This window comes from Notothenia coriiceps, unplaced genomic scaffold (assembly GCF_000735185.1).
Source record: "Notothenia coriiceps isolate Sejong01 unplaced genomic scaffold, NC01 NC01_scaffold00036363, whole genome shotgun sequence".
Taxonomy (NCBI): Eukaryota; Metazoa; Chordata; class Actinopteri; order Perciformes; family Nototheniidae; genus Notothenia; species Notothenia coriiceps.
Genome location: NW_011369064.1, coordinates 122,687 through 142,025, shown reverse-complemented (window position 1 = coordinate 142,025; position 19,339 = coordinate 122,687). Strand labels below are relative to the sequence as shown.

The window sequence follows — 19,339 nt, the reverse complement described above, 5'->3', positions numbered from 1 at the left end:
AGATTCTTCTAACAAAAAAACAATTTTGATTCGGTCGTCATATAACTACAAATAATAAACACATGAAATAAAAATCTCTCTTCCTCGTCACATCCTTTTCTTCTCTCACGAACTGTCCTCAACTAGGACCAGGTCGCCTGTTTGTAAACCAAGTTGTCCGTCAGGTGATTTTTGGTTAGTTCAGGGACACCAGCCCAGTTCAGTCCAGACAGGGAGGGGAGGGTAAACCTAAGTGTAAAAGTTTTGCATCAGATACTGGGAATCTTTACTTCACACGGACAGAGAACGACTGGAAAAAACTGGAGGGTCAGGAAGGTGGTCTCTCCCTATCTCAGTGTCATCTACTTCTGGCAATGATGTGTTGCTAGGTCAAACTTTTATCAAGATAGTACACACAAATGTCACCTAGTCGTTAACGATTGTCGTAAAGAGTCTAACGTTAGACGGAAGACAACAAACCTATATAGTCTACTTCTTCGAGGTAGTCTTTTGTACCCCTCCGTTCAGTAAATGTGTGTTATGCTAAACTTACGTAGACAGCAGGAAGATGTCCGGTGTAACTCATATTGGGAACACAAACTTTGAGAGACGTCCGACCAGGTGACCTGACAGACGTCCTCAACCCGAGGATATACTCCGACCGGCAGGGGTCAGAAAAAGTACCAGACGAAACTTACCACCTAGAACCTAAAGCCGTCATAGGAACGTCCATTCCACGACACAAACTCAGTATAACTCACTTCGAAATTATTCATAGACTTCTACATCTAGATTTTTTACAGATGTTTCTTTATAAATATGGTAGTCTCATTTACATTTATACGAGAGGTAAATGTATCCAAAAAAATTTAACACTTATTCTTATAAATTTTTTAAAATTTGACCTTCCTGTGTGTTCATAGACTAAAATTTATTTGGTTATTAATTTTTTTCCATGTGTTCACTTCTTTGTTGTTAACAAAAGACTTTTTGTTAACAACACCTGTCTGTTGGTCTGTTGGAGGGGGTAAGCGACTTTGCCCAGAGGTATTCAAGTGGAATAAACGGGGCTTTGTTGTTAAGACCAAATATCTCCCCCTTCGGATTGGTGGTCGTCATTACACCAATTAATTATTAATTCTCTCGTCCGTATATTTTTATTCGTGATGCAGTAAAGACTACGTAGTCCCTGAACCTCAACCTAGAACGTAGTAGTTCCCTTTACTGGTATGAACCTCTTCAACTCTAGAATCTTACGAACGGGTCTGTACACAACTATCCTTTATAGTCGTTGTAGTTTGTATATACTTTCATAAACTTTGGTGTGTAAGAATTTTTATTAAGTCATAAACCCTTTAGAGGTGATAAATCTATCCTTTCTAGGATATGTAAAGTTTTTTCCTGTATGTAAGTTATATCCTACACGGCTCGACCTTGTACGACGTAGCTTTTCTTTTTCACTTATTCGCATGAAATTTTCGACTGAATTATTGTAACTATGGGTTGTTTTCATTGTAACCCAGGAACCGTCAAGGGAGATCCGCAGGTTGCGTCGGACGTGACACACGCACAATCCCTTACGAGACTCCCAGGCCCTTTGTCTATGGTCCCCGGAATCAGTGGTACCGTTTTCATACAGACAAAAGACAGCTGATTACATCATCTTGTAATTGTATAGATACAGTTTTGTGGTTAGTAGGGTGAGTATGTTCGCATCCTGTGACGTCCATCAATCTTGCTGAACTACATTACTACACCAATGTTCACATTACGATTACAGATGATTATCTACTGTTTTGTCTGTTGAACGTCAACTAAGTCCAGACCAACAAAGGGCAGGGGTTCGTATATGATTAATTCGTGTGTCAGTCGAGCACTTGCGGATCTACGCTTGACAGATTCTGGGTTACAATGACACTACCGAAGATCATAATTCAGTCGAAATTTACGAATCGAGAATGAGGTGCTGCTGATCGTAGGTCAGCTCGAGTCGGGTGACTTAGATACAGGAAACCTACCATTCTAGATTAAGTGGTAGGACTACTCACTTCAAAGTCTTTACTTGTCTGAAGTAAAGATTCTTACACCAATGTTTCTGGTTATGTACTCCGGATAAAAGGCTAGGTGTACGACCGAAGATCTAGTGGAGAGGCGTTCTTGTTGGACTACATTTCTTATCAGTTAGTCTTTTACTCGGAGTGTTGCAGATATACGACGAGTTAATGATAACTAACTGGATTATGACGACCATCTCGAAGTAGTGGTATTGTGGTCTTGAACAAAGCCCGTTTATTTCCACCTTGTTACTCTCGACAAGGTTCGAAACTTCCCCCTGTAGTGAACAAAGCTGTACAGGTGTAGTTACACAAAGTCTTTGTACCACAAAGAAGTGGACCTGGATAGAATCATCAATTAAACCAAATATCTTAGTCTTTTAACGGCGCGAGCAGGTAATTTAGAATTTATACCAATAAGTCGAGTAATTTTTGGTCATTTGATCCTCTCCTATAATGTAATGAGTCTACCATATTTTTAAGGAACTCTGTACAAATCTGACGGTTCGAGAAGTCTATGAATCATTTCATTGCAAGATAAAGTTGTGGAGATACAAAGCAGTTTGTTTCGTTTGATATGGGTTTTTATACTTTTTTTGATATCAATAATAACGGCACTGGAAATGCGGTTTGGAAAAAACCTTGCGCAAGAGGCCTTACCGGTGGGGATACTGCAATCAAGTGTTATTTTTTAATTTATGGATTGGTACGCCATCTTGGTCTTTTTATTAGAGAAAAATAAGGTGTGTACAGTTTTGTTTTGACCTACTGGTGATGGTCATGGAAATTACGGTTATCTGGTGACTGTCACGTCGTAATTACAAATACGATTGCATTCGGAGGCTCGGTGATCGACTTGTCCGAAAGGAGAGTGAAGAAAGATTGAGGTGTGGAGGTCTAATTTAGGTTTATATTATATAACAAAAATTTGAACATTCCTGAAGTTCGGTGCTTGTTTCTGTTTGTACTAAGTTCACTGTTTATTTTTGTGTTTTTGTATTATGTGTTCTAACAATAAAGAGGTTCAATGATTGTCGAGGATAGACCGCGGTGTTTTTTCCAATTACTGGGGTCAAACTACATTTGTCCTGTCCATAGAGTTTTTCTTAGTTAAATTCGATATCCGATAAAATAAACACCATACCAAGTCATTACCAAAGTGTGATACTACCATAAAAGAAATTAAGTGCGTCAACGGATGCAATGTTCTCTCAAATTGGAAGTGTATTAAGAACTAGCTTACGGCAGTGGTCTGACTCCATACCCTGAATCTTAGTGATTATGTATGAGAGCTTACTTGTGTTTTGCATAATGAGCTCTCTGACCTCTTGTCCCTTACTCACAATGAGCCCACAGTCTTTTGCTGTTTGAACAGCAGTGATCAGCAGAGTTTCTCTGCTTTGTAAAGGTGTACAGTCACTTGTACCGTTTATCGGTCATGATACTTGAGGCCTGAGGGGGCGGACTGGCCATCGGGACGTTCGGGACGAATCCCGATGGGCCGGTACTGAAGTGGGCCGGCCGGTAACCGGAAGGGCTCGACATTAAATGGCCCGCTGGCTCGTAAGCACTATTTAGACACCCCGGGCCACTCATAACGTACTTTGCCCGCTCGGGCCACTAAAAATATTGCTTTAAAAATGATCCTGTGGTATAGGTAATTTGACTAGCAATTTAGTTAAATTGTTTCGTTTATTAACGCTACAACATAACGTCCCGTGAGTCGGTTGTTGTTGTTGGGTGAAAAGCAAACAGCTGTTTGCTGCGGAGAGCATCGTGAGCAGGCTCCCGTGAGCGCGCTCCTTCACTACAGACTATTGCACCACCTAACCATTCGCCAAAATGTTTTTAAAACCAGCGGTAACCGGCCAAGCGCCGGGCAAAAAACAATCTTCAAATAAAAGAAAGTCACCGGAGGAGTTAAAGGAGAGTGACAGGTAGCATGAGAAGAAGAGGGAGAGAAAGTTTCAGCCAGCTTGATCGATGGAGTTGGCTTCTAGTGGTGCGGTGACGCGTCCTAAAACCCTTTTATAATCTATCGATTGGATTTATGATTCGAAAATTATAAAAGTAGGGTAGACATGTGGATATTATCCGGCTGAACAAAACGTGCATTTATCAAACAGGTTTGTTTTCCACAGACCTTATTTCCAGCTATTTTCCAAAACCCTATGGAGAAATCCCATTGCTTTTTTGTCGAGGGAACCAGCAGCTTACTTCCTGGTTTTAGGACGCGTCACTGCACCTCTCAATATGATGCCAATATAAACAAGGTATTCTGTCGGCTCTGTACATCAATGCCGACCTATGCTGACAAGTAAGTGAACAGTAGACAATATAAAAGGTATTGGCTATAGGGAAATGTCCCAGCAGTTTAGGAGAATGAAGGTTCTAATCTAATCTAATACATAGCCATTACATGTCTAACTCCTGATAATGACAGGAAGAGAGAAAGCGCATTATACTAATAATAATAATACTACTCATAATAATAGCAGACATTTTTGAACAATGACCACAATATCATTATTTTAATAAACCAAATATGAACAATTGAGGAAAATGAGGAAGAACTGATGATTCAAATGTTGTAGTACAAGTACATAAATTACTATTGCAACAAATGTGTTAATTTTCTTCATTATTAGTCGATTTAATGCAGACATATGTTGCAGGGACTACTAGAATCATCATACTGGCGTGACTGTAAACATCAAGGGGTTAAATAAAAAAAATGTATGTGTTTTAGAGGACATTTCAGAATATCGCGATATATATCGGATATCGTGATATAGTCAGCAAATATCGCGATATCATTTAGAGAGCATATCGCCCAGCCCTACTTGGAATTGAAATTGAGTGAAGGACAGAGCACTGTAGTTTCTCAGCAGTGTATATTGCAACACCACCAGCTCTGCCCTTACGATCCGCTCTACATTATATCCATCAATGTGAATAACAGTGTCAGTGACAGACAGTTTTAACCAGGTTTCAGAAACTACAGCAATATCAGGCTTAGCAACTATAAACCAGGTCTTGAAAACATCTAACTTGGGCACTAGGCTTCGCGCATTAACATGCAGAAAACCCAACCCTTGCCTACAGCTAAACCCATTCGGAGTTGGCAAATGCTGCAAGGAAGCAGAGAAACACTCGGGACCAGGGTGTTAACGTTGCCAGAAATGAAAAGCAGTAACAATATTAACAGCCTGGGAGATAATTTTTTCACATGGGCTCTGGACGAGTCACTCCTCAGGGGGGCGGGCCGCTCCGATCCTTCAATATTAGCGAGTCCAGAGTCAGAAGGACATACGGGAGAGCGCATTTTGTGCCATAAAACGTCAGCTTTTGGTAAAAACTATCCGATGGAGTCAGCGCTCCAGATGATCCACCATCCGAATGACCGAAGTGAACAGAGACATCGCTGGGAGGCAATCCGTCAGCTTTGCCGACATGCAGGCTGACAATTAATCCCAGAAAAAAGGGGGGAGAGTGTGTTGGGGCGCCACTGATGGTGATGAAAGCTGGTTCGATGGGACCCCAGTGAATTTTTGCCTAGGGCCCCCACAGACTCTAGGATCGCCACTGGTTGCAAGATCAACTTATATGGGTAAATTGGATACGATACAATGCTGAATGTCAAATCGAATGACTCATATCAATGGATGAGCTACCTGTGTGATTTTGTAGAGATCTTTTAGTTTTGTTTGGCTGGTCAACCTCACACACAGTTATGAAGTCAGACAGCTCTGGCTACACCGATCTTTGCCAAGCCGGTGTTGGAGCACCAGCCAAAGCTCCACTAAGGGCTTTACTATGTGTTGTGGAAGTGAGAGGGGGATAAAGGCTACAACGAACATTTGTTCAGCAAAGCAGCAGTGAGACCATCTCGATGGAGACAAAGCAGGGAACAGAACCAGATAAACCAACGCTTATTTGAGTATGAGTGTCTCTACTGCTTCCAATGCAGGAATATGACGCGTGTTTTGTTAATCTTCAAAGCTGGAGTGAAATTTTCCCTTCTCCTCCCAACACTCAACTGTGCACCGAAGCCTTAGCAAAGGCCAGTCAGCGTCAGAGAGAATACACTTTATATGAATATCTCAATACAAGTGCTCTGCCTTTAGCAGGGGCCATTAGGGAGACCCCAGGGGAAGCCACAGAAGGGTAATGGAGAATATAGATTTAACTTGTGACCATCAGCAAAAATACCAATTAGAAATGCATCCGCGAGCAGTAGAGCCACAGCGCACTGCCAGTTGGGGATTAATTGAAGGCATGTATTTGACTTGAGTCTAATGGAAGTCTTTGTACAGTCTTGTCAAACTTAAATAATAAATCTCAAAGTTGGTAGTTGTTTTCTTTGACATGATGCTACAAACTTTATAAGGTTTGGATGCTGCACTTTCAATAGCTGTCTTCTGCTAAAATACCACAAAACCTCTCAAGGGTATACTGACCAACTACGTCTTATGAATGAAAACGGGAGTAATTGTCTCACTCATTGACTTCAATGTAACTTCTTCACCCAAGACAAGTTCAGTTCAACTTCTTCAGAAGCGTAACACCCTCTCAATCTCTCCTCCCCGATGAAGGTGTGTGACAGCAGCAGCCATGTTCATAACGTTGTCCTTTTCAGTTTTGCTCGCAGGCTGCAGCATCACTCGTCTCCTGCTCCGTCCTGACCTGCCCTCGCTGCGCTTCCCAGCTCCTTTCATTAATCATTTACTCTCTCCCTCTTCTCCGTTCTCTGTCTTCCTCTCTCTTGCTTTCTACCCTTTAGTCCTCTTGTTGCTGCTTATATTTATCTCTTTATCTTTCTTTCCATACATCTTTATCTCTTTGTTGACTTGTAAACTATCTATTTTCCCGCAATACTATCAGCGTATGTCCTTGCCTTTGTTATTATAATCCTGCTCTTTACTCGCTTTTTTTGTCTTTCATACCATGTGGATTACTTTTACTACTGTACGTATCCTTGGTGACGTGTTCAGAATAGTTAGAATAATTGCTCAAACAAAGGATCTTCTGCCGCACCAACAATACTTTCAAGTAAACCGGTCTCACCTGTCCAAAGCACAGATTCATTCAAACTAAACTTTTACATAATGAAAATACATCATGATTTAATCCACTGTAACCCGATTTTCCACTTAAAGTGATTTGTCCATGATCCTGTTGCTGTACCTTTCCCAGACAAGCTGTGTGCATAAATGAGTGTGTTTTGAAGATGCTCCGTCCTCACTGTGTAAAGCCTTCATAATCTGCAGGGTTGTATGGGCTGCTGTTGTTTTTTCCTCAGTTGTTTTCCAGAAGCCCTTTCTATTGGATGAATTATTCAGCATTGTAATGGGTCTATATTTGTCGTTGTTTATCTTGCCTCAGTGCCCCCCTGCCACCCTCATCGCTGCCCTATCCACATCCTTCTCCATGCTTTCACTTCTGTCTGTCTGTCTCCCTGTCTCTCTCTCTGTCTGTCTGTCTGTCTCCCTGTCTCTCTGTCTGTCTGTCTGTCTGTCTGTCTGTCTCTCTCTCTCTCTCTGTCTGTCTGTCTGTCTGTCTGTCTCTCTCTCTGTCTGTCTGTCTCCCTGTCTCTCTCTCTGTCTGTCTGTCTGTCTCCCTGTCTCTCTGTCTGTCTCTCTGTCTGTCTGTCTGTCTCCCTGTCTGTCTCTCTGTCTCTCTGTCTGTCTGTCTGTCTGTCTGTCTGTCTCTCTGTCTGTCTCTCTCTCTGTCTGTCTGTCTGTCTGTCTGTCTCCCTGTCTCTCTCTCTGTCTGTCTGTCTGTCTATCTGTCTCCCTGTCTCTCTCTCTGTCTGTCTGTCTGTCTCCCTCTCTCTCTCTGTCCGTCTCCCTGTCTCCCTGTCTCTCTCTCTCTCTGTCTGTCTGTCTGTCTCCCTCTCTCTCTCTGTCCGTCTCCCTGTCTCCCTGTCTCTCTCTCTGTCTGTCTGACAAGCGTAGCCTGAGGATGCTTCACTTTAATGAATGAAGTAAAGTCATTTAGTGAGGCTCGTAATGGCACATAAAGCCCCGCTGCTAGGCTTGATTAATCAGGGAAAGTGTTTGGCTGTCACACACAGGGCTGTCCTCAGCAGGGGCAGCAGCTTGATCACTGCACTCTCTTTTATGGGGGGGGGGTCTCTCTCTATTCTGGCCAGAGCTGCCGTCTACAGCCTGAGCTGCCAACACTCTCCTCAGCCACAGGTGGCATCTGTTTGATGGGGGGCTTTTTCCGAGGCTTGATTGCAGAGCGAGTGTCCGCTCGGCTTCTCTGAATTCTGGACGTGATGGTGATGGTAATAATGTTGATGATTGTACATCTGATCTTTTTGTTGCTCTTGGAGCCTGAAGCTCAGTGTTGATGTGTGGAATTATGAGAGGACGTGTGCTCTCCGGGAAGGGGTTCAAACTAAATTAAACCACTGTAAATAACAGGTCTTTACTCCCAGGTGTCTCATCTTATGATCACTGTAAAGGGAGGACACAATAAAAAGAGAAACAAGTCGCACAGCCCAGCAGTGGAATATAGAAAAAGCAACGTAGAAGCCGTTATTAGCTTATATTGTTTGTATATGAATCAATGTATATGTTGATCGAAAACGTGCAGAACAGAAATGCCAAACTCAATTTAAATTAATTTATGAACAACACCATTAAGTGTTTTGGTTGAGAGTTCGTTTTTTTTTTACTTTAAAATGTCCAGTGTAATGTTTCTTTTAGTCACAAAAAGAAACAAAAGTCTAAGAACATCCTGATTATTTGTTAAAATTATGCATTTATGGTAAAGTATAACTATCAGTCATACAGTATATTGTGTTTTTTTAATATCAGCTTTCAAAAAAAATAAAACCATCTGAAGCTTTTAAAACGGACTTGTTTAATGCTGACTGGCCTTATAAAGCGGATGCAAGTATCTCCCTTGGTTCAGTAGCTGCCTTTGTACTCGCAGTTACTGCTGTCGCTGCCTCTATTGCATCAGTCATATGCTGCAAAGTGATGTAACACACATAGCAAGACAAAATCCTCAAAAATCATGACAAACAAACTCCAAACAAGCCGCGTTAGCACAGAGGAGCAGGTAGGGTCTCGCCATGCATAAAAGACACATAATGGGTTGTTTTATTCATTTATGCTAAAAGGAAAATAGCTTTAATTCATTAGGTTAACTAAACTGGAGTTTACTGCAGGTCTAATTTATTCTAAGGTGCTGTTTTTTCATCCATGAGACATTTTAAGAAGTTGCTAGATTGCCTCTTATTGCTTTATTATTCTGACTTCTTCAATTTCCTTGAAAGCAAAAGGCTTCAAAGAAACTTTAGCTCTCAGTAGATCTATCCCAGTATCATTTTACTAACATTATCAATTTCTGTGAACACACTCAGCAGAGATTTAAGACAGCAATTTAGTCTCCTGTAGTAGGTAGGCATATCCAGGAGATAATTACAGGTCTTCAACTTCCTGACTGTGACTAAGTTCACTCTAGGATTACTTTCCCATTGTTATTAGTTCTCACACTGAACTCGTTTACAATTATAATGAAATCCAGCTCATACTCTACGGTGTAGTATCCCTACATGTATCCCTGTGTGTATATTTCATCTGTTCTGTATTTTGTGTTTTGCTTTTTCTCTTAGAGAGGAATTTTTTTTAGTTAATTTGCAGAAGGAGGTCACAGCAGGGTGCTTGAATAACTGAGACACCGCTCAGTGGGAATCTTCAACATTAGAATATGAAAGTTTACAGATCTCACGAGTATTCATCTTGGAGCTCATCCACGAGCACCCATCACCTCCATCCTCACCCATTTTTTGTCTCTCTAATCCCCCTTCTTAACTTTTTGCTTTTCACCAGAAGCTTTCATCTCTCTCTCTGCTACGCTCCCGTCACCCCATCACTCTCTCTCTCTAATTTTCTCTTTTTTGTAATTTTCCTCCCTCCATGGAGAGGGGGGTGCGTTTAACTCTCTGTGTTTGTTCTTATATTTCATTCATTTGTCCGTCAAGTGTTGCCCCAGAAATCACAAAAAGAGAAAAATGTTTGTCTGAGATCTTAAAGTAAATCTGTGTAGGCTATAGCAAACTTTACTGAATGAGTTGAACCGGTTTTACCTTTTCCAATTATTACATTCCAAGTGAATCGCTATTTGACATCATCTGGCCTATTAACCTGCAGCTTTCACCTATTAACTTCAAATGAGACCACAAATGAACGTCATGCTTTAAACCAGGTAATGAGACCATAAAGTCAATACCAAAATGTTTACTCGGATAATAAAATTAAGTGAGAAGTAGGGTTATTTTCTCATAAACATATCAAACTTCTTTCTGCAACCGGTGGAGTAAATGCAGGTTTAAAGAGCTATCTCAATAGCTTCACTTTTTCAGACCCGGAGGCTATGTCCACGTCTATTTTACAGTCTATGAATTTGCAGTTTGTGATAATTACCAAAATGGACAATATATCTTTATCTGACTGTATCACTCTGTAACTGCTGCTTAGGAGACAGTTTGTGTTCATCACTTCCTGTGGATAGTGATAATTTCCTGCCACTGCCCACACCCAGCAGCAGAACATTTAATATGGGCAAAGATGGCAGATTTGTGGCGTCTTAGTACGAAGGGGGAGATGCTGCTGTCTCTACTGTGCTTCTTCTTCTGTGGTATATTTTTACATCTTAAACAGTTAAATACGTGCGGCTACAAAATATAATCTGTGACTTGCACCAGATAGTTTTCCCAATAATACAGAATAAGGAGATACAAGTACTGCGCCATTTACTGTAATTTGTATTCTTCCACTGAAGAGGTGAAGTATGTATTTGACAGAAATATCATGTTTAACATTTTTGAATTAAGGATTTTATCTCTTTTCAAACATGTGTTATAGTGTGATGTCAGCACAGCAGCAAGTCTTGTAAATGTATCAATTGACATGCCCATTCAGATCAGACCATGCAACATTTCATCTTTAACAAGGGTGAATAATCTGGAGCTAATCTTTGACAGGCAAATCCAATCAGTGAAGCCATTGTCTGTCTTAATTTGAAGCCGTGCCACACTTTGATCGCCATGGCAGTAAATTGATTAGCAACGATCAAATGGTCCCTGTTAAATGCTGATCTTGGAAAAGCAGTTAATGTAAAGGCCTTAAGATGAGGCTGTGATTTATCTCCAAGCTACTCTCATCTCACTGCTCTCTGTACGGCTCGGGAACAAAGCAACACAGACGTGGTCGCAGTTCCCGCTGCCTGCATTACGCGGAAACTTGGTTTAATCTCACCGGCTGTCTGGTTTTGTGTAGATGTACAGGAGCAGTCAGCGTGGTGTCCGACTGTCCGTTGCAAATGTGAATTTCATTAAAAGTTACTCACAGAAGACAAAACGATTTGAATTTGAAGGAGAAAAGGGTCAGGTGTGTATCTTTAAGTCCCCCTCCTATCACTCACCTTCTCCACTTTTACCAACAACCCCTGCCACCCGCACACACTCACAGCACAAGGGGAGAGGAAGCAAAGTGGGAGGCACCTGATCTCTTCAATCATCCTGGTTGCAGTTGTGATTCATGTAAAGTGGTTCTTATTTACAACACAAATTGCCAGAGCAGACAGGTACGAAATAAAAAATGTCTTCAATCCTCCGGTGTATGTCCGACAGCAAGGGCAAACACCTAAAGAGATTTGATGTGGAGAAACAAATATGGAGTAAAACCATTAGAAATGCATTGCCTGCCCGAGTTTGAGCACTTTTACCTCAAATCCTAATGCAAAGATTATTCAAAGTGACAGTTTATTTAATGACAAGAGAGTCTTTGTAATGCTCTCACTTATTATGTCAACCTTGAACTGAGCTTTAATCCACAAACCTTATCTCCGCTCAGTATTTCTAGTCAGTCAGTCAGTCAGTCTACCTCCTCATAGTTTATTGGTTTTTTTATCCAGCTGAGCTGAACAAGTAACTGAACAATGAGAGAGCATCGTGAGGGGGGTTTATGTTTTGTTTTCATCTCGTCCTTGAGGAAATTAGTAGTTCATTTTAGAGTTAAAGTTTTGAAAGATATTGAATGCTAACAACCTCCTTCTGCTGCTTTGCTGCTTATCAGTCCTGCGGAGTGGATTTATGTATTTTTGCAGTGCATTGTGTTTAAGGTCACAAGCAGTGAATGAATTACTTTCCTTTTCCCCTACTTATTTTTTTTCCCTCAAAAACTTGCATTAACCTGTTTTCATTTGATACCCTGTAACGTTTCCCTTTCTTTCATCCCATCACCTTTCTCCTCAACCCTGCACTCCTGCTTCCACCTTCACTGGGTTTCCTCATTTTCTAAAAACCCTTTCAGTGTCAAAGGTCACATCTTACAGCTTTATGAAATCAATCCCGGGTCAGACCTTTTTCTGCTACAGAGCCAGGCTTTATTTTCCTGTGGTAATAGACAGCTGACTGAAAACAGGCCGAAGCATTCTGAGGACAAGCTTCCATTTCTTTCTTTATTCACAGTTGCACAATGAATTCATTCATGCAGTCCATCAGGCTTGTTGTCATTTCTGTGAATGTATTCACTACAAATGTATCTTTCAGTATTAATAAATAGATCTGTACTGATGCTGCCGCTGCTAGGGTTTACAGTGGAGAGTGACAGACAGGACAGAAAGAGAGGCAGAACAGAGAGGCTGAGTGGGTCTGTAACTCGAAATGTTCAGAGTTGTACTGTTCCTTGAAATAAAAATGTCTGCATCTTTTATTCATGTTCTGTTGTCAAGGTGTCAAGAGTTTTGTTAAGCCTCTCTCTGTTACGTTAACCTTGTCCCTGTGAAACGATCTCTCTCCATCTCGTTGGTTAAACATAACTGCCGGGCCACAGGGGAACAGAGAGCGAGAGGAAGAGATGGAAGGATGATGAGGAAGAGCTTCTGCTGCTTTCCCTTCATCCTTTCATCATTAAACAAACATGGCCTCGTACAAAAAAGAGTGCAGGAAGAAAGCCATCAAGACAGAACAGGCACACAGAGAGGAGGAGGAAGAGGGGAGACTGAGGGCGAAAGTGATGAAGAGGAGAGATTGAAATGGAGGAGGGGGCAAGGAGAGAGAGTACCTGTGTGCAGAGCAGAAAGGTGTGCAGTCCATCATCTCCAGACAGGCAGACAGGGCTGTCTGGGGAGTTTATTTTTACCTCGATATGAGAGGAGTGTGGACGGGCTGCAGCCGTCTGGCTTTACAGCGGAGGTTCGAGGACAGCTGCTGTCCCAGAGTGACCATCTTTCACGCATGACGATACACAATCATACACACCTCATGGACACACAGACGCACAGAGCTCCAGGTCAAAGCTTTTGCTGTGTCGTGCTTCAATTTGAGTTTTTTATATAATTGATTCGTCGAACAATTAGAATAAGTAATAGAAAATAAATCCCATTATTTCGATTTTTCATCAACCAATAATGTAAGTCGTTTTTAAAGCATAAATGCCAAAGATATATTCATTTCTGTTTTTCAAATTTGAGAACATTAGTCTTTTCTATTCATAGTAAACTTTGGATTTTTTTTTGTTTTAGACTGGCTGACAAAACTAGCTATTACACTCTGTCACCATTATGTCATGTATGTCATGAGTATTTAACAGTTTTCTGGCATTTGATTAGCAGATCAATCAGTAATGTTAATAATCGTAAATTAAAATTCTAAATGACCAAATTCTACCAACAATATGTATAGATAACAAACTTTAGGTCCCATTTGACTTAATCAACATCAACCTATTTCATTGTCGCTAAATACATATACAGTACATTTCACGGATATGAAACAATTTACGTTGTATTCAGGGAACATAAACTGTACCTGCTCATTACCCGCTTGTCCAAATCTACAGGGTGCTGTAAGGAGACAGTGTGATCTACTATTGATCTTGTGTGGATCAGTGTTTATCTTGTATTTATAGACCCAGTGGATCATCACTCCCCCTGTTCTGTAAGTCGAGTAGCAGCACAGACACACTGGGAGGAGAATTGATTAACAAATCAAGCCTGTAATTAATTCTCAGTGTGATCAAAGCCATGTGGAGAGCACGAGGCCCGAGGTGTTTTTACAGTGCGGTCCCACCGAGCGTACTCTTATCACCATTCTGTTTGTTCTTCAAACAGGTGGGTTTAAGATTTAGCATAATGTCGGGTGAATTTCAATTGTCTTAAAAGGTTGCCATGTTTTTTTGGCATTGTGAAGTTTAGTTGTGCCCCGAAGTTGATGTGTGTCTTTCTGTTCCTCATGAGATTTGTAATGGACTGTTACGCCCTCACACATAACTGCACATTGCATCGCAAAGCTGCTTGGCGATTCGTATCCATGCGTGGGATCTCTCATCTTTATTTTGTGGCGCTTTCCTGGAAGAAACTCCCTCTTAAATATGGACTTGTACTAAATATAGAGAAGGAAGTGTAATTGTCTTGAGTCCCAAAGCAGTGGTTTGACTGCTTGAACTTGAAACTCAGAAATGCTCAAGTAATACGTAAGAGGAATCTTTGGGGCATTTGATTGACACTGAGCGGTGTTTGTGTATTACGTAGTATAAGTACAAGTAGTTAGTAGTTAGTGCTATGTTTTTCTGTCGTAACTGTCTCACTGTCAATTTAGAGCGTTTGTTGGCCTCCATTCCTTTTATAATGTTTATTTAAAAAAAGAAAAATGTACCAGTTTTATTCACCCATCTGTTGTTGCCTGTTTTGATCTTAATAAACAAACTGACCTATTTTCTTCCACTGTGTTCTTTATGTTTCTGCGCAGGTTAGCTCTGTATGTGTACGAGTACCTGCTGCATGTAGGAGCGCAGAAGTCAGCACAGACCTTTCTCTCAGAGGTAAGTCACAAAGTGTGTCTCAGAGAGGCAGCCCATGTATTCCATGTGTCCACTCTGAAAGGTTCCAGTTCCTGTGTCCACTTAGTGTAGCAGCTAATTGAATTAGCTTGGCCTTACAGTGCTGAGCCAACAGGTTAGTAGCAGCAGACGTTATTAACATTAGTGTTGCATTTAGCGGGACTGGAGCCGGAGGACGAGGAGAGTTACGATGCTCAGCGAGGAGCTGACGTCTTTTACTGAGATCATTCACTGATCCGCTCAGCAGCTCCGTCTCACTCCATCTCTTTCTATCTCCTTCCCGTCCTTTCTGATTTCTCCACTTCCTCTTTGTCATCTCTCAACTCGCAACTATTCCAGAGAAGCAAGCTTGTTCTCACTTTCATTCTGCAGAGGTAAAAAGGTGACAGGGTGAAAATAAGGTCAGCTGATTCTAGTGCTTTGCTGTAAATGACAGTAAATTACTATGTAGGAAACAGAGGCTGGGGGCTGCTTGTGCATCGGCCAGAGGAAGAGGAGAACAAAGAGAGGGGGATGGAAAAGGTTACGTCATCAGCTGGCACCAATTCTCATCACTCTGGCTTTTAGTGTGTGTTTGTGCACATGTGCTCACACACACACCGCTCTGACACCCTTTCCTCTCTGCCATATAACTTGCTCTTTCTTTGACAGATGTGGCAGATGAAAGGGATAGGCAGTGTCGCATTCAAGTGTGGGAACGCATTAGCTAAGAGTGTAACAAGTATAAACACAGCCACTTGCAAACATGGGCGTGCATGTATGAGCATGCACACACTGAAAACACACATTTTATAAACATTACGAGCCCATAATGTAGCTCTAGCTGGAGTAGTGGGATGGCTTAGATTAGCATCTGCATTTATTAACAATCTATCCTCAGGCTCGAGAAACAAGAGCCAAAAAAGACAAGTGACGAATCACTCCTGAATACCTGAATGTTAATACCGAAATCAGACAGCTCAGAACTAAAGGCAACCAAGAATCATGCAGCCCTGTCAAAGTGCATTGATGGCTCAGTCAATTTGTAATTCCCTTACACACCTCATGCCTTACAGCTACGCTCACATACCAACAATACGCTAACACCTTAACTGAAATCACGCGGGAGAAAAAAACCAGACAGCAAGAATGAAAAGGTTGAAATATATGAGTGAATAAGAAACTGTAAAAGTAGCTTTTCTTAAATCTCAATCCTCACTCTAGAGAGCTGCCCTTGTAACACACAGCCTCCATCTGCCAGTGATCACACAAAAGGCTTGTCACTAGCATGCTGAAGGTAAATGAGCGAAAGCCCAGGGAGTACAGACCACAAGAGGACAGGACATGCAGGCACAGTCAACTCTATTTTCTTCGAGGCGTTCCAGATGTGTGTAGAACACTAAAAAGTGTCCTGAATTAAACTGTTGTGAAACAATTGTGTCTGGACTGAGCTACAGCCAATTGCAATGTGAGAAATAAGGGATGCTCATTCTGCATCTTTTGGAAGAACTATTTGCCATGTTGTATATATGGAAACTGCCAGCTGTCTCTTATGTTTCAAGTTAACCAAACTATTTACTAGAATGTCTAACTTAGACTGAAAGCCTGTGGGATAAACAACGGGAGGCAGTTCAAAGCAGGGCATTCCTTCTAAGGTCAGGACGGCCTGATTGTAAGTGAATCAGTTGTTCCTGTTTTTCTAGTTCATGTTCACTCTGAAGGTAGAGCAGGTGGTACAGTGGTCTTATTCTTTTATTAAATGTTGCAGTGAAGGAAATTAAAAAGATCATCATCAGATCATTTTTAAAAGTGATGTAAGTCTGTTTATAGAGAGGAGAGGCAGACTGTGTGTGTGTGTGTGTGTGTGTGTGGTGTGTGTGTGTGTGTGTGTGTGTGTGTGTGTGTGTGTGTGTGTGTGTGTGTGTGTGTGTGTGTGTGTGTGTGTGTGTGTGTGTGTGTGTGTGTGTGTCTAGACATTGCAGTTGACATTGTCTGCGAGCATTAATCATCCCTATTGTAGGTGATGTCAGCGCTCATGTTAGACACTAACCTTGACCGAGGTGATAAGGTGTCAAAATGATTCAGGCGTCTGTTAGATGGTGTCTTTTTCATCCACACTCCCAACGTTGGAAACCGTTGTTTAAGCCCCGCCCCCCTCTGATTGCTTCTTCTGTCTCTGATTACAATGGCAGATTTACCACCAGGTTTATAGTCAGTTTTTTGCAATGGGTACTTAAGACAATGACTGTGTTTATGTGCACAACCTTATTACAGAATACTTATTTAATAGAAGTAGCGGCAGAAGACACAGCTTCCTGATGTGTTTGTTTGTTCTGTGTCTGGCTAAAGTAGCTTCCCATTATGCCCGCCTGATGTGATCATTTTAGCTAGCAGACTCTCTTAGAAATAGCTAGTTAACTCATTAAGCTAACATTAGTTACTCAAGGGGGTCTCGCTTTTCTAATTTCCTCTTCAGATGCTTGACTTGGATACAGCACTTTAGCAAAACAGAGGCTAGCTCAATACTCTAATGTTTATATAAACTATTTCAGATAAAGAGTTAGGTTGGGGTTGCTGGGGTGTAAACTTCACAAAATGCTATATGGCAGGACCAAGTAGCTAATGTTAGCCTACATTCTCATAGCATTCACAACATAGCCTACCTGGAAAGCTGATCGTTTTTGGATTTTAGGAGAATTATAACACCAAAAACAATGTATAAATATAAGTAATGGTGGGTTAGATATAACAGGTAAATGAAGGCGGATCAGTTTTGGCACTTTTTGTGTAAAAACACCATTATTGCATTGAATTAAAGATTGAAATAAAATGTTGCCCTAATATCGAGTGTGGCCTTTCAGAACAACCATAAACTCTTTTGTCTTAAAATGTGACTTGGACCCACACTAGGAAGAAAAGGAGAAAATAAATAAAAGTAAGGTACAGCAGATACAGAGGCTATCAATATACACTAGAAAGAAGCAAAGAGTGAATGAAACACTGAGCAGAAGGACAGATAATGTAGAGGAGCAGGCTAAAGGGATGGTCAACATTTTGATGGGGCTCCTCAGGCTGGTAAATGGTCTGTACTTATATAGCACTTTATCCAGTCTTTAAGACCCCTCAAAGCACTTTACATACTACATGTCATTCACCCATTCACACCCATTCATACAGAGCAGTGTACCTTACTTAGGACCTCACATTCACACACCGTTGGCCATGCCATCGGAAGCAACTCAGGGTTAAGTATCTTGCCCAAGGATACATCGACATGTTGAGTGCATGGGCTGGGATCGAACCCACAACCTTCTGGTTGAAAGACAACCGCACTTCCTCGCAGCCACAGTCGCCCTGTGTGTGGTACATGTTTCTGACCTTAGCCTGAGCATATCCCCTGACTTGGTTAACACACTCTTCCACACACACTCTCTTACCTACTTGTGGATATACATGCTCTCAGGCATACGTAGACTCACTTACCCACTTATGACTCTCTGGTATGAGAATCATAATATAATTACATAATGGTATGTGTTGTAAGAGTTCCCTTGCACCCTCTCAAACCTTATAAAGGATGTAATTCAGATGTCCGCCATGTTTTATACCTAATTTGTTTCTGAAGCATCTCTCTTTGTCTGTCTGGCTAGATCCGATGGGAGAAGAACATCACATTAGGAGAACCTCCGGGGTTCCTCCACTCATGGTGGTGGTGAGTGTTTTTATGCCTAATGAATCAAGTTACATTCCTCCTCATGCTGTTTTTCTTCATTCCATCATTGACAATATTAATTAAAATGCTCATTCCCCCTCCTTCTTCTTCCATTTTAATGTATCTTCATCTCATTAATTGTACCCAAAAGCTCTTCTTCAGGTAGATGTTTGCAAATCCGAACACACTCTCCTAAAGTTGTCTATTTCAATCATCATAATAGAATCCTACTTAATGCCTCTAAAATGGACTATTATTTTTATCTATTGGGCTTTAATGTTTCTGTTTTGCCGTCATGCTTCTCTCTGACTGCCTCTCTGTGTGTTGCAGTGTTTTCTGGGACTTGTACTGTGCGGCTCCAGAGAGAAGAGACTCATGTGAACACTCCAGTGAGGCCAAAGCCTTCCATGACTACGTGAGTCTGCACTGATGTCATTGCTCCTCCTGGTCAATCAACCCAGGAATCTATGCTGGGAGATGTGTTGTGTATAGAGAGGCGAAGTCACGCCCTTCTACTTCCGCCCCATGGGACCTTATAAGTTATTTCTGAAAAATTATGTATTGTCAATGGGGAGAGAAAGATTATCTTTCAATCCCGTTTATCAATTTAAAAGATAATTTCCATGTCAAAAAGTCACAGTTTGTCGTAAAACTGTTGAAATATAAGACTATGAAAAATACGCAACTAGAAAGACTACAAATCCCAGAGTTCCGGACCCGCATGCTAGCTCTTACGGAACCGACTAACTACCCCT

The 19,339-nt window shown here is 41.3% G+C and overlaps 1 protein-coding gene across 5 annotated transcripts in view; it reads left to right on the top strand.

Annotated features, from left to right (window-relative positions):
- The window catches only part of ssbp2b (single stranded DNA binding protein 2b), a 57,119-nt gene that overhangs the window by 13,073 nt on the left and 24,707 nt on the right, over positions 1–19,339 (top strand). For all 5 annotated transcript variants that reach the window (XM_010792163.1, XM_010792164.1, XM_010792165.1 and 2 more), the window contains exons 2-4: positions 14,803–14,875; positions 18,523–18,584; positions 18,915–18,999. In XM_010792163.1, the coding sequence (XP_010790465.1) occupies positions 14,803–14,875; positions 18,523–18,584; positions 18,915–18,999 (220 nt within the window). The remainder of the gene's footprint in view (positions 1–14,802; positions 14,876–18,522; positions 18,585–18,914; positions 19,000–19,339) is intronic.